The 13,336-nt window shown below is 39.3% G+C and overlaps 1 protein-coding gene across 1 annotated transcript; it reads right to left on the bottom strand.

Moving 5' to 3' along the window:
- Positions 1-88: 88 nt before the first annotated feature.
- On the bottom strand, positions 89-5,957 carry LOC140945786 (microsomal glutathione S-transferase 1-like). Its single transcript, XM_073394831.1, has 3 exons — positions 5,726-5,957; positions 2,875-2,957; positions 89-2,313 (listed from the first exon to the last, which is right to left on the bottom strand). The coding sequence occupies exons 1-3, from the start codon at positions 5,843-5,845 to the stop codon at positions 2,061-2,063; spliced, it is 456 nt and encodes a 151-aa protein (XP_073250932.1). The 5' UTR covers positions 5,846-5,957; the 3' UTR covers positions 89-2,060.
- Positions 5,958-13,336: the final 7,379 nt, after the last annotated feature.

The raw sequence follows: 13,336 nt of genomic DNA, 5'->3' as shown, positions 1-13,336 counted from the left end.
ATTTAAGGTAAAATGATAATAATAAGTTTCTTTTGTTATTTCCGATCACAATCAAAGTTAACGATCATCAACATCATCACCATCATGGTCATCATCGTCCAATACTTTATTCGATCACAACATAAATTTAAAGCAAATGCTTGTGGCATCGCGTAAATTATGTAAAGGATAAAAGAAAAAATAAACTACCATATAAAACTATTACACATACTCTATACTCTCTATGAAACTAGGAAAATAAAAAAAAGTACATGTCTATATGAGATTCGGCATTATAAATTAATAAAACAAAAGCATAAACACATAAACATTAAGAAATCAATGCACACAGTTAATACAAAAAACTTACCTACATGTAATACACATCTTGTATGTTTTGTTTTCCCAATAAAGGTCCCAGGGGAACTTGACCCTTAATGTCTTTTCATAAATTAATTTTCCGTAGATATGCAGGTGAATAAGACAAAATTTGAAAGAAACAGTTCTCTAGGGTATTATCACATGAACTGTATTGGGAAAACAAAAAAAAACAAGCTAAAGAGATCTATTGCTCTTAAGAGCATGGTGATACTGGGGAGCAACTGAAATAACTAGCAACTAAAATCAAGTTCCTTAACGTATTTGTCCTTCTTCACATTAAGGACTTAAGATCCGACGACGCGACGGCAACGAGAACGTCAAAAATCAATCGGCTTTATAGTACGCAAAACAACAACTTTGCACGTGCCACGCTTTTTTGTACATTTCTGCTGTTTCTTGTACGAATACGACGAAGATCCCCAACAAGGTTCTTCAATCCCGTAATCCCGAACCAAAATTTCATGCGATCTCGTATTGCCGAGGGTTATTTTTGGCACCTCACCACCCGCGCATACGTTCAATTCCGAATCTCGCAAAGGACGTGGACGAGTAACGACGAAATTTGAAATTATTCTGAACTTGAATATTGCCCTAGGAATTCAACTCCAGGAGGGTTTGCCTACATTTGACAAAGTAAGTGGTAGAAATAAATCGGGATAAAGACTGAAAGAAAGCAAATTCAATTTTAAAACGGATCTGAAAGTGCCAATTACGATGAAAAGCCGTACACAAAGAACATGAGACAGCTTTTATTTGCATGAGAACAAAAAAATCATCTTCATCTTTGCACTTAGTCTCGCTTTGAAACAGAGGCTTAAAGCAACTTGGAAATGGCCTATTGGAACTTAATTAGGCTGAAGATGCCTAGTATGGGATTTTTCACCAAGAGAAACGCAGGCCGCTGCCAAGGTCGCTGCATGTCTGGGAAATCCCTCTCCCTCTCTCCAGAGTTGCCCCTCCAAATCCCCTTGAGTCTATACATCAGTGGTCGTACACCTATAGAGTTAAGTCACGTGGCTAAAAAGGAAATACAGTTGAATCTCCAAGTGTGACTTTAGGGAGCTTAAGCAACTATGATGACCTCAAAAAACAATAGGTTTAATGATCAAAACAACAGCTCTGCTCGTGCAGCACGCTTTTTTAGTACATTTCTTTGACGTTCAATGCACGACTACGACGTGAAACCTCCTAACTTGCCGTTTTATGGAGGACGTGGACATGCGACAACGAATTTTCCTTCCTCTTTTTGAACCTGAATAAAATCCTTAAGAGAATTCAACTCCAGGAAAATTCGCCTGCATTTGACATATTGAGCGGGTCCAAATAAACGTGATTAAGTTTGAAAGAACGCAAATTCATTTTTTTACCGACGTTTTCACTGCCGTCGTCGTCCTTGCTTAAGCTCCCTTTTATCTATGAGGGACTACTCTAATCCTCCAATGGATGGGGACAATTTTAAGATTGTCATTATGAAAATGAGAAACGCCTGGGCATACAACACCCACGCACATCTAAATTAGGAGGCCACACCTACACAAAACCAAATCCACGTAAACTCCCTCAGTGGAATTGCAACACCAAGAAAAAAAAATTTGCTACAAAGATTTTGACTATGCTCCTGCAAGTAAAATAAGTATGTTTAAGCGACACTATAAGCTTATTAGTTAGGCTACAAAACTATTATTGCAGTTTATTCACAACTAAAATGAACCAGCATGAGCTGCAGAGAGCAGCACGCTAACACCCAGAACAATGGTACAAACTACACCAATAAGAAAGCCCGCGCCTCTTGGCATGGAGAATGCACTGAGGTATGACAAAGTGTGAACAATCCTTGCTGCTGTAAAGATTCGCAGACACCAGATGCCTCTGGTTGGACACAGGCCAGCCAACATGAAGAGTAAGGCAATGATCAGAAATGTTGGGATGTTTTCCAGATCATTAAGATGAGCTCTAAAGTGAAAAAAAACATCATTAAATAAACTTAAAATAACAACAACAAAACTATAATAATCTTTGTCATCATTTCTTAATGCTATTTGCATATTTGGGGCACATTAACATTTGTAATACTGATGATCCATGGTTTAATAAAAAATTATCATTATTATAAAAAAAAAACCTTTTGGGGGAACTATGAAGACAGTGTACAGAGCAGTAAAAGGCCTCTTGATGGATTTTGCCTCTCAAATGTTACCAGAAAATGCATGAACAGGCAAATAATTGATGCAAAATAAATGTCAGTAAGAATCAGTATTATTGAGAAAAGGTGTGGAAACAATGGCAATGTCCCCCTGAAAATTTTGCCTGTCACTAGAAATACTTCAGTATCGCTAGGTGAAAAACCTTGCGTTATTATGATATGTTTAATTTAACTACACACACTTCTCATATTTCTCAGCTGCCTTTGGTCAAGGCATCCAATGGGTGGGGTAGGAACCACAAGTATAAACTGGAAAAGGTGATGCAGACTGAAGGAAGGGGCTGATTTGACATGCACTATTTAATACATACCTTCGAACTCTCTCCACGTCATCATTTATTGGTACAGGTTCATCTCTTTTCTTTTCCCCATAATCTTCTGGGCTTGGAAGTGCCTGTCATTGTGAATGATGGAATAATTATATCTATGACGAGACACTTTCTTTATAGAAGGGATGGCGAATGGTAAAATCCGAGACTTGCCAAGACGCCGAGATCCTAGTTAGAAATTCGAGCCCGGGACTCTTTGGTAAAAAGTTTCGAGACTCAAAAAAAGTAAAAACAAACCATGCAAAAACGAGACTTCGTGACTTATCAAAAATGCTTCCGAGACTCCGGGATCCGGCCAAAATTTTCCAAGACCCACGTTTTTCGAGGTACCTGAATCGCCACCCCTCATAGACAATCATTGCACTATATGGTTATGTTTTCTTTTTAAAGTAAGATCAAGCATTAAAAAAACTCATATCAGCATGTCAAGAAAGTGGTGTCCAAAAGCCTCACTATAGGGGCTAGTGGATTTTGCTATCGGGCTAGTGAATTCTGTTTTTAACTTGCCCGACCGGCAAGTGATCTTTTTTGAGGAATTCGAATAACAGAAGAACTGTGAGATCAATTCTGCTCTTCAAAAAACTTTTGGGGCTAGTTGAAATGATGTCTGGGCTAGTAAATGTTACCTTCAGCTTGCCCAAATGGCAAGCTGTAAAAATGATTTTCTTTGCACCCCGTCATATGCAAGGAAACTTTGCATACTCTTCCTGCCACATACAGAATAACTTAGTACCACTTTTTTCATGATCATAATTATTTCTTATACCCGTGCAAGCCTCCAAGTTGCAACCATTTTGGTCACCATGGCACTGACCTAAAATTTCGGAGCTGGCTACTTGCTTAGTAAAACAGTCTCCCTAAACCAAAAGAGTTGGTTGCCAAATGGTGACCAAGCAAAAACTTTAACTTGGAGGGTAACGGAGTAAAAAATTTGCAATAAATTTCTGCATAAGACCACTCCACACTGCAGTGAATTCTGTGGTTCTTTTCTGAATCTCCAATAATCATTTATTAACTCTTTAAGCCCTAAGAGTGATCAGTATCAAATTTCTCCTTGTAATGGCAATGCTTTGTAAAACAGAGTGGTCATGAGAATTACAGACATGATCACACACAATGAATTTTCTTGATATTTTATCAACTTCTCTCCACTACTTCTGTAGGAAATGAATATAAGGCAACAAACAAGAATTCAAACTTTGATCATAGGGTTTAAAGGGTTAATGATGTGCTAGATGTCCATCAAGGTAAAGGACCAACAACATAACATGCAAGGCTAGAACAATGCAGAGGGTTTTTAGGGTTTGTATGTGAGCGGGTGAGACGCATAGTTCTCAGAATCCTAACCCTAATCCTACAACCCTCACTCACAGCCACACCTTGTACCTGTGCTATTCGAGGTAGGGGGTCAGTTAAAATGGGGTCATCCCCAGTGTAATATAATTTATTAGTTTTCTTTGTTTTATAGACTATTGTCAGGGATAGGTTCATTGTTAAGAATGTTTTGTTGTCTTTGTTTCACATCAGCTGTGAGTAATAAATTATATTACATTGGAGATGATCAGCTTTAAAATGCTAAGATCACATGAAGAGTGCAGATTTGTTTTGTTGATATAACAGGTGTTTTCAATTCTTAAATCCAACAAAACACCGTCTACCATGTAAAGAACAGTATGATCCCTCGGTTAGCCAAGGGGTATGTTACTGATCAACAAATGATGTTGCAGTGTAGCCTCCCCGTGACAAACGAACCCCAAAGGACGTCTGCGGGGAGGCTAGTTGCAGTGTTGAATGATTCAGCATTTTTTTAAAACAAAAAGTTAAACAAGTTGCAACTTGTCAAACGGAATAGTCCCAACAATATTTTAACATTCAACATTCAACATTCAACATAGCATGGTGCACTGTTCTGCAGTTTTTGATCCAAAAAGCTGCAACATACAGTATCATTGTTACCGTGCATGAGCGATAGCCAGGAGCCCAGCTGAACGCTGATCAGCAAGTAATTTAAGATAACGGCATGCACAGGGTTCTACCAGCGGTCTAGCACAAAATTAATTGTCCTATGGAGAGTAAGGTGTATTATAACAAGTTCAGGATTTCGAGTTTGAGCGGCGATTTTGGAGAGCAAGGTACTCAAGAAGGCAATGATGTCACAAACCTTATTCTTTAGGCGATAAAATGAGGTGATTAAAGACATCAACAACATTTTAAGAAGCAGAATGCCACCATAGAAAAGGTAAGCAGCGAGCAAACGATCGTCAACACTTATAGTAACCATTTTCAATCTTCTACTGCGTACGTATGATTTTGATAGATTCGAAGACGACCCAAGACTTTCTAACCTTGATTGACCTTGCTAATAATTATCCGGGCGCGATCCAATCGGAAACGCGTGCGATCGTTACACTTAGGTGTTGATCTAATTATTTTAGTGGCACGTTAAGTGTGTTAAAAAAAATCACTCGAAAACGAGACTTCTAAACCCATCAAAAACGCTTCCAAAATTTCCAGATAGGGCTAAAATTCGCAGACGGAGTATACAAATGGTTTTGACGAGTGCATGGGCCGGCTGAACGCAGGCTAAAATTTTCGTAGAGCTTCGTTTTTCGAAGTACCATTCTATACCCCGAACATTGGCGTTGGAAACGCTTCTCAACAATGAACTTATCATTTTGTGCAAACGGCATGCTCTGGAGTCTAATTAACAAGGACCTTCTTCCACAAAATCTGTTTTCTAATACAGAGTAAGATGTATCATATTAAGTTAAGGATTTAATTACGATCGAGGAGCTGGTATACTGATAGTGCTGAAAACAATGATGTCACAAACCTTGTTCTTGATGCGATAAAAAGCGGTGATCAAAGACATCGACAACATTTTAAGCAGAAGAATTCCGCCATAGAAAAGGTAAGCGCCAAGCAAACGATCATCAACACTTATGGTAACCATTTTCAACTTTCTACTGTGTTCGTTCAGCTGCTCGCGATTCGACAAGATTCGATCAAATGGTCCAAGAGACCCAAGATCTGCCACACATAGTGTCGTCACGCAACGCTCCTCCCCACAAACCTGACGCAATTTTATGAAAGGGAACATCAGCCATCTAGTGACCCAATGATCACAGATATTACACAATCAACTATGACTGTGCATATTCAATCTAAGTACTTGTACACAAAAAGTCACGCAATTCATCGGCCTGTTAAATCCGAACTTTTAATTTTCAAAGGAAAACTTTTCCTCTCGCATTCCTGCCTTAGAGCTATACAAAATGTAGAATCAAGAAAAAATATGCGAAATTAAGAGCGCTGGAAATTAAAGCATAGTAACCTGCTAGCAAGTTTTCCATTTATTTATTTGTACTTGCGGGGAGGAGCGTTGCGTGGCGGCGCTAAAATTAAAAACGGCTGTGTATAGACGATAGACGTAGCAGACGTAGTCCAACATCGTTCTAAAGGTGATGTAACACGGAACGATTCGCAACGCCGACGTTTAGCGCAACGCAACATCACAACATTGTTGCGACATTGTTTCGAATGCTTGCAACATTGTTCCACCATTGCTACGCTGTGCTGCGCTAAAAATCGTCGTTGCGAGCGAATCGTCTCGTGTAACATCACCTTAAGAGAGTCTGGATGGAGTTACCTGACAAATGGCCAAAATTTTAACTGACAACTGACAAATAGCCTAAAATTTAATTGACAACTGACATTTGCCTTAGGTTTTACTGACAACTGACAAAGGAAGTGATTGTCCCTTATTTTCTAGAGCCTGTGTTACGGGCTCTCAGATAGTATAGTCCCCGCGCGTTTATCGCATTTCTTTTTACTGAACGACTTTTCACCACTATCTCGGAGCCTGGAACAGGCTGTATTTTCTACAAAACCCGTTCCACTCTTTTCGTCACTCAGTGTGATGAAATGGTCGTTTTTATGGGTTATCTTAGCAGCAATCATATTTCGTTAATGTCATGTCATGTACCATCTGCGGTAAATAAGGGACGGACCATTAGAAAACTTATCGGTTGAAGTACAAAAAAAATATTCACGCAATGGAAAATTAAATGAAAAAAAATTCATGCACGCCAATTAACCCTAAAAAATATTCATGCTAACGCCTAAAAAAATTCATACAAGGAATTTGATAACGAAAAAAATTCCTGCGGCTCGAAAATTCCCCACCCTCTCCCCCCCATAACTTTTCTAATGGTCCGTCCCTAACTTATGATCTCAAATTTACGCTCCTCTGAGAACGCGCCAGCAGAGTGAGGGATTTTTTCCGAGATGATTCAGATACGGTCTCTCTCGGTCTATCTTTCGATCTCCTTCCCAATAATATATTCTGAGGATATAAATTTTGATTGGCATAATGGTTGGAAATTTTGGACTCTGGCCAGCAAAAACGTTCGAGTGGAGGTATGAAATGCTTACAATAGCAAAACTGATAAAAAATTAAGGTACTGTTGCATCAGTTTTGGAATTTAGTCATTAATTTAACGTAATTTACATTATATGCGCCATTAAAGCTAAATTTCGCATAAAAAATATACAAATAAGTTTCATAGTTAATGATTAATAATCATTTAACTGAGAATTGACAAAAAGCCTTAAACTGAACTGACAACTGACATTTGTACCCCCCATCAAGACCCTCTTCTACGACTATTTTTAGCAAAGAGCCATAATAACCTTGATTGACCTTGGTTGGCAGCGGGCCCGGGGCCTCACGCTCACGCGATTGTTGATTCGGGGGAGAATTCAAGGATTTTTTTTTTTTCTTTTGGAGGGGGTGCTTATGTTTCTCCTAGTAAGGTCTCCTTGTTTGTTTGTGCTTTTTCGCACGCCGGCAAGTGGAACGTAGCAAAAACGGCTCCATCAACCGGTCCCACGTCTGTCATGTAATAAACGATCGGCCAAGTAAATCAGCCGCGGAGGTAAAGTGCGTGGTTTTGTGAGACTGTCTTCTTCAAACCCCCCAACTTCCATTGCCGTCACTGTATCTCCCTTGCATTCTTTTTGTGGGGATGCAGCGTGCATAGTGGGTATTAGAAAGGGAAGCCAAAGGGCAGGGGGAAATACCGGTAGGGTAATTTCATTTAAAACCTCATTCCTGGGGCTTTTCCCTTAAAAAATGGGAGGGGCCGCAAAAACAAGACTGACAGGAGCCCATGGGTTCCTGTCACTGTCACTGACGCTTCTAGCTTCAAGAGGGGAACAAATTTCTCCGAGGACGCCGCCTTCTCCAAGTTTTAAGGTACCACTGATTATCAGGAGGGGTGTCATTACCCCTTCATCTCCGTGGAGACACCCCTTTTACTCACTCAGAGCAAAACATAACATATAAACTACACTCATTGTAGCCTCCCTAGACTGTGTGACAAGCGTTAAAAAGGAAGAGGGGGAGAGAGGGCGAGGGGCGGGCGAGAAGGGGCTCTCACGCGCCCAAATATTAGTCATTTTTATTGTTTGTGTCCTGTAAGACTCGCTATTATGCTGAATTTTATTATTTTGAAAGTGGCCTATTCCCCTAGCTTCCCCTTCCCCTTTTAATCCGGCGATGCGCGCTCGCAGTCTATAGCCTCCCACGCAGACCTTTTTTTTTTTTTTTTTTTTGGCTTGTCACGCAATCCTCCCCAAACTTTAAAGCAAATGAGCAAAACCACGACTATTGACCATGCATATAGTAAGTTGGCTTTCCTTCCTCTCTTCGCCGTAAGGATCAGTTGGTTATTAATTCTTCGATATCTTGAATCCTCCCCAAGTTGGGGTAGGAATGCGTGACAAAACCCAAAGAATGTCAACACCACACAGTGTGGTGTCAGGCGTTTGGTCGAGCGGGGAACTTCCCTTTCCTCGCTATTTTTTCCCCAAATAGAGAGCCTGTTCACAGGTTAACCATATTTTACACGGTTATGTCAGCTATGTAGCCACGCGAGTTCGATGAGGATTACAAAGGTCCATGGGAAGGATAAAAAACCTGTCATACAGTGTCCGTTTCTTCACCCTTCCAAAGGCGACTTCGAGAATTCTTGCAATTCAAAACCCGCCCCATCAACTCATTCAGGACTACACTAGCTACTCTTCAGTTCTAGATTTGTACAAAATCACCGCAAAGTACAAATAGCCATTTGGTGAAACAGCAGATCAACAGACCTTATTTCACGATACCCGCCATCTTTGCATACACTTTTTAAAATGTATGCAATACAACTTAAAAGTTGTATTGCAAAGAGATTTTCGTGGGGATTTGCGAGTCGGGGGTGTGTTCGAGCAACTCGCTCGCTTAGCCATGAGGTGCCAGGAGTCTGATTTACATTGGTCTTTACTGTTTTTTGACTTTTGCTAACAATCTTAATCTTAATCTTCTTACTCCTCTTCTCTACTCAATCCTTACTCGGCGGTGAGTGAGTAGTTCAAGCGTGATAGCGGTTTTAATTTTTAGCCAAAACTGGAAATGTTTGGGTAACTGACCGTAGGAATAAAAACAAGGTAAACTCGCGGCCGTGTGGGTAATGTTTTGGTATTACTGAACCTACATGGCTGCGATTTTAATACAAGAAGCTACAAAGCAATGAATAAGTAAAACGCTGGTTAACAAACCCAAACAGGAACTTCAACGAGACTATGAATGAACCAAGGTCAGCTCTGACATGAAAAACGCGACCACCTATGAAAAACAAACATCTGACAATGGCAAGAGAACAATATTCCTAATTAAAATGGCCATGATGGCATTAAGTAAATCCGCGAGCTAAGCAAACATTCAAGTAGAAGTCTGAAAATCACAAAATAAACAAAGGAAAATACCTATGCGCACCAAATCCAAACTAACCTTGGCTCACCTAATAATGTAGAAAAACGAAACTTAGAAGAAATACAGATCTTAAAAATAACTATTAAAATACTTCACAGCAGTTGTAAAAGTTTTATGAAATTGACCTAAGCTAGTGAGTTCTTTTGCTATAACAGCGCAGGTTCACGTCATCATTGGGTTTTATAATTAAGTGCTCTAATTTCAGTCGAAATTCGCTGTTTCCAGACAGGTGGCTCGGGCTGGGAAAAAAATGTGCCTTTTTTAAATCTAAAAATTGATAAACAATTAAAGTTAAATTGAAATTAAAGCTTAATTACTCCAGTAAAATAGTAATTTACGGGAAGTACAAAAAAATCATTATCAATTTTACTTTCCTTGACTAAAAGTAAGATGACGTATACGTAAAAAAACGTAAATAAGCAAGGACTATGTTCCTGTCTCGTGTTTAACAAATTAAAGCCGGTCGATAAAAGAAAGAAAGAAAGATTTTCTACGTTGTCGAGAAATATCCATTGGGGATGTACATTTTTTTGAAGGTCGTAAGTATGTTAATATAGCTGCATATTTTTTGGCCTTAAATAATGAAATGGTTCTTTTTATATTTATTGAGTAGGGTCAGCATAAAATACCTCCACCTCATCAGGTGAGAAGTAATAAGTCCCGGCCAGGATTGTTCTCGGGTCCTGCGCTGCAGCAGGAGCAGGGTAGTACCCGTCAAGGCCCGCGAATGAGAAGCTGTTACCGTTGGCATTATTATCAATCCACATGTCATAACCAAAGCATGGACCAAATCCTGACCACTTCTGAATTGCCTTGTCTGGCCTCCCCACCCCAATCACAAAGGGATCCAGTTCTTCTTTATTGCTAATTGAAAAAATAAACGCCTCCCAAGTGGAGCCATAGCTAAACCAAGCACTGGACTCTAACAAACCAACAAAACGTAAGTATTAACTTTTGAGTAAACTGTGTGGTGTAGTTATACTCTTTAGTGTATTTTCCTTAGTTTAAATTTTATTGATATTTTTATTTTTATTTTTATTATTGACTTAAAACGAATTACCATAAACTAAAACAAAACAAATTTAATAAGAACCATGAGTGTAATGGAATCACACATTTTTTTAACTTTCCTTTTTTTTTCTTTTTTCCTCCCTTTGTTTATTGTATTGCTACTCCTTACAGTTAGTTATGAAAATGGGCATAGCCTTTTAAGACAGATATACAGAGATAGAAAACGTCAATGATAATGCATTTCTTATTTGCATTGACATGTGATGTAAATAACCTTTCAGACCTTTTCCTTAGGGATAAGAGAACCAGTAAGGGATAATTGACAAAATAATTTTGGGGATAATTGAATTGTTTTAGGGAGTAATGAAAGTTCATCATGGTTCTACATTAATTATGATCGACACTTATTTTTCTCCCCTTTCCTTTTTCTTTTTTTTACCCCTTACCGCCTGTTTTGCAGATTTTGCTCGTTATAATATATACTTATCATTATCAGTCAGTTAAGGCCATTCTAAAGCTCTTAGGGCCATTAAGCGCAGAGGGTGCTGCTCTCGCCTACGTAGGAGCCCGGGGGATGACCTTACGCTTTTCATTCTGAAGAAATGATTTTAAGAACTGATCTTGACGTCACGAAAAGTCGACTCCTTGTTCATCAGTTAGTGAGAACAGTTTTATTGGTTATAGGATCGCAAGTTGGATAATAAGGTGGGAATATCTTTACCGCTAAGAAAAACCATTTTAATATATTCGCAAAACCCACGAAACAATGGCGTCAAGGTTATTGTGTTTTTGTTAGCGCTCGCGAAGAGTCTTTGTGAAATCGCCGCTAGTTTACACGCGAAAAAAAGTCGTCTCTGGAAACGGATTAATCGAGCCTTTGCAATGCCATAACAATCACAATGCCTATTGCATCTTTTCAGCCACAGTTATATCTTCTTTATTTTTAACATGAATGTAACTAAAAAAATTTGTGGCAAACATTTTTTTGTTATTTCCCCCAAAAAGTGCGGGGAAAGGGGCAAGTTTTTCCCCCAGCACCTCCCCCTGCGTGTTCCCTGACTTTTAGTAGTAACGTTCTTACAACGTTTAGGGATAAGGGATAAGAACCCCCTCCCCCTCTCCCCCCTACCAACAGGGCCTGATTGAACCGATTCCGGGATCATAAGGAGTTTGATACCTCTTCTGTGCAGAAATAATTATAGCTGCAGTAGGTATTAAACTAGATTCAATTTACTAAACTTCAACTTGACTTCTTGGAGGTGGAGGGGGGGCGGGGAATGGGGTTCTCCCATATTTTGGCTAGATACATGTAGGTATGTGACGCCCGAAAAAGTATGGTATTTGAGGGTCTTATTCTTCCATACTAAATCAATTTTTCCCTTGTTAGTGTTGAGTTCCCGGTGTGACTCTTAGATAAGGTACCGTTATCAATTGGTTAACATTTAAGAGTCTACAAGTGTAAATGTCCAGCTACACGAGAAAAAAAAATGTCGGTTAGCTGAACTTTGCCTTAGAGTATCATGAAAGCGACTTAATGAAGACTTCTTCGGCGTTTGTATACACACTCTCTTTTCTTCGCGTGTGACTGACAATTTACGAAAAGGCCTTCTGCTCACGCAGGGTATGAGTTACCTTTAAATTCTTAGTTGGTGTTTTTTGGGGGGTCTCATTTTGTAGGGTTTTTTTTGTCTCATCCTCGAGTAGGGTCAGTACTTCAAGCCCTCGGAGACAAACACCTAGAGAAGGTACGTTCTTTTATTGGGGAGGGGGGGGGTCGGAGGGGAGGGTCCTTAGTAAATTTTTTACCAGTTGGGGTGGGTCAAACCTGTTTTAGTATATACTAAAACAGTGGATAGTGTTTTTCGCGCGCTCTGATTGGCTACTCAATCAGTGAATATCCTGCACTATTCACTGATTCACCTCCAGTTCGTCCGAGCGACCGACGCCAAACTCGCTTGAGTTGCAAGCAAAATGCCTTCCCGGTTTGCTGCCGTAAACAAACAAAGAAATTTCACAACTAATCAAGCAAGCTGTTTCCGAAATACACGAAGAAGGTGACGAAGTTCGGATTGGAAGTTTTAACAGGTAAAGCTTTGTCTTTTTGACACGAATTTATCGATAAAACCGGTGAAAAAGTTTTTTGTTTACAAATGCAAATTAAGCTTAAGTCTTGCTTACTTTATTTAGTTGAGTTATTCATAAATAAGCTTAAAACTAAATTTAAAAATCTTTTTTTATAGAATGATTTTAAATACAAAAAGAATTCACAACTCCTTTTGAAGAAATTTCTCCTCAAGAGCTAAACAAATGCCCTCAAAAGTTTTAGTTGTCGGCAAGAAAAAGCGACGGCCGCGCCGCCCGGTCATTACGCGCCAAAATTGTAATCGTTAGCAACACTATTTGAGTTAAAAATCGTCATTTTTGTGCTCAATTATCTCACTGTTTTAGTATATACTAAAACAATTATTCACCTCAGTGTCGGTGGCTAGTCCTGGATATTTACCTCACTGCTTCGCAGTTCGGTAAATATCCAGGACTAGCCACCTCCACTTCGGTGAATAATTGTTATTTATTCTCCGAAAGATGACATATCTGATATCGTTCATGGTAGAAAAC

The sequence above is a fragment of the Porites lutea genome, chromosome 8 (genome assembly GCF_958299795.1).
Source record: "Porites lutea chromosome 8, jaPorLute2.1, whole genome shotgun sequence".
In the NCBI taxonomy this organism is placed as follows: Eukaryota; Metazoa; Cnidaria; class Anthozoa; order Scleractinia; family Poritidae; genus Porites; species Porites lutea.
Note: the sequence above shows the minus strand (reverse complement) of the source record. Positions and strands in the feature narration are given on the sequence as shown.

Coding starts and splice junctions, on each gene's coding strand:
- LOC140945786 (XM_073394831.1), bottom strand. CDS start 5,845: ATGGTTACCATAAGTGTTGATGATCGTTTGCTTGGCGCTTACCTTTTC. Junction 2,958..5,725: donor TTTATCGCATCAAGAACAAG/GTTTGTGACATC, acceptor TCACAATGACAG/GCACTTCCAAGCCCAGAAGA. Junction 2,314..2,874: donor GACGTGGAGAGAGTTCGAAG/GTATGTATTAAA, acceptor TTTTCACTTTAG/AGCTCATCTTAATGATCTGG.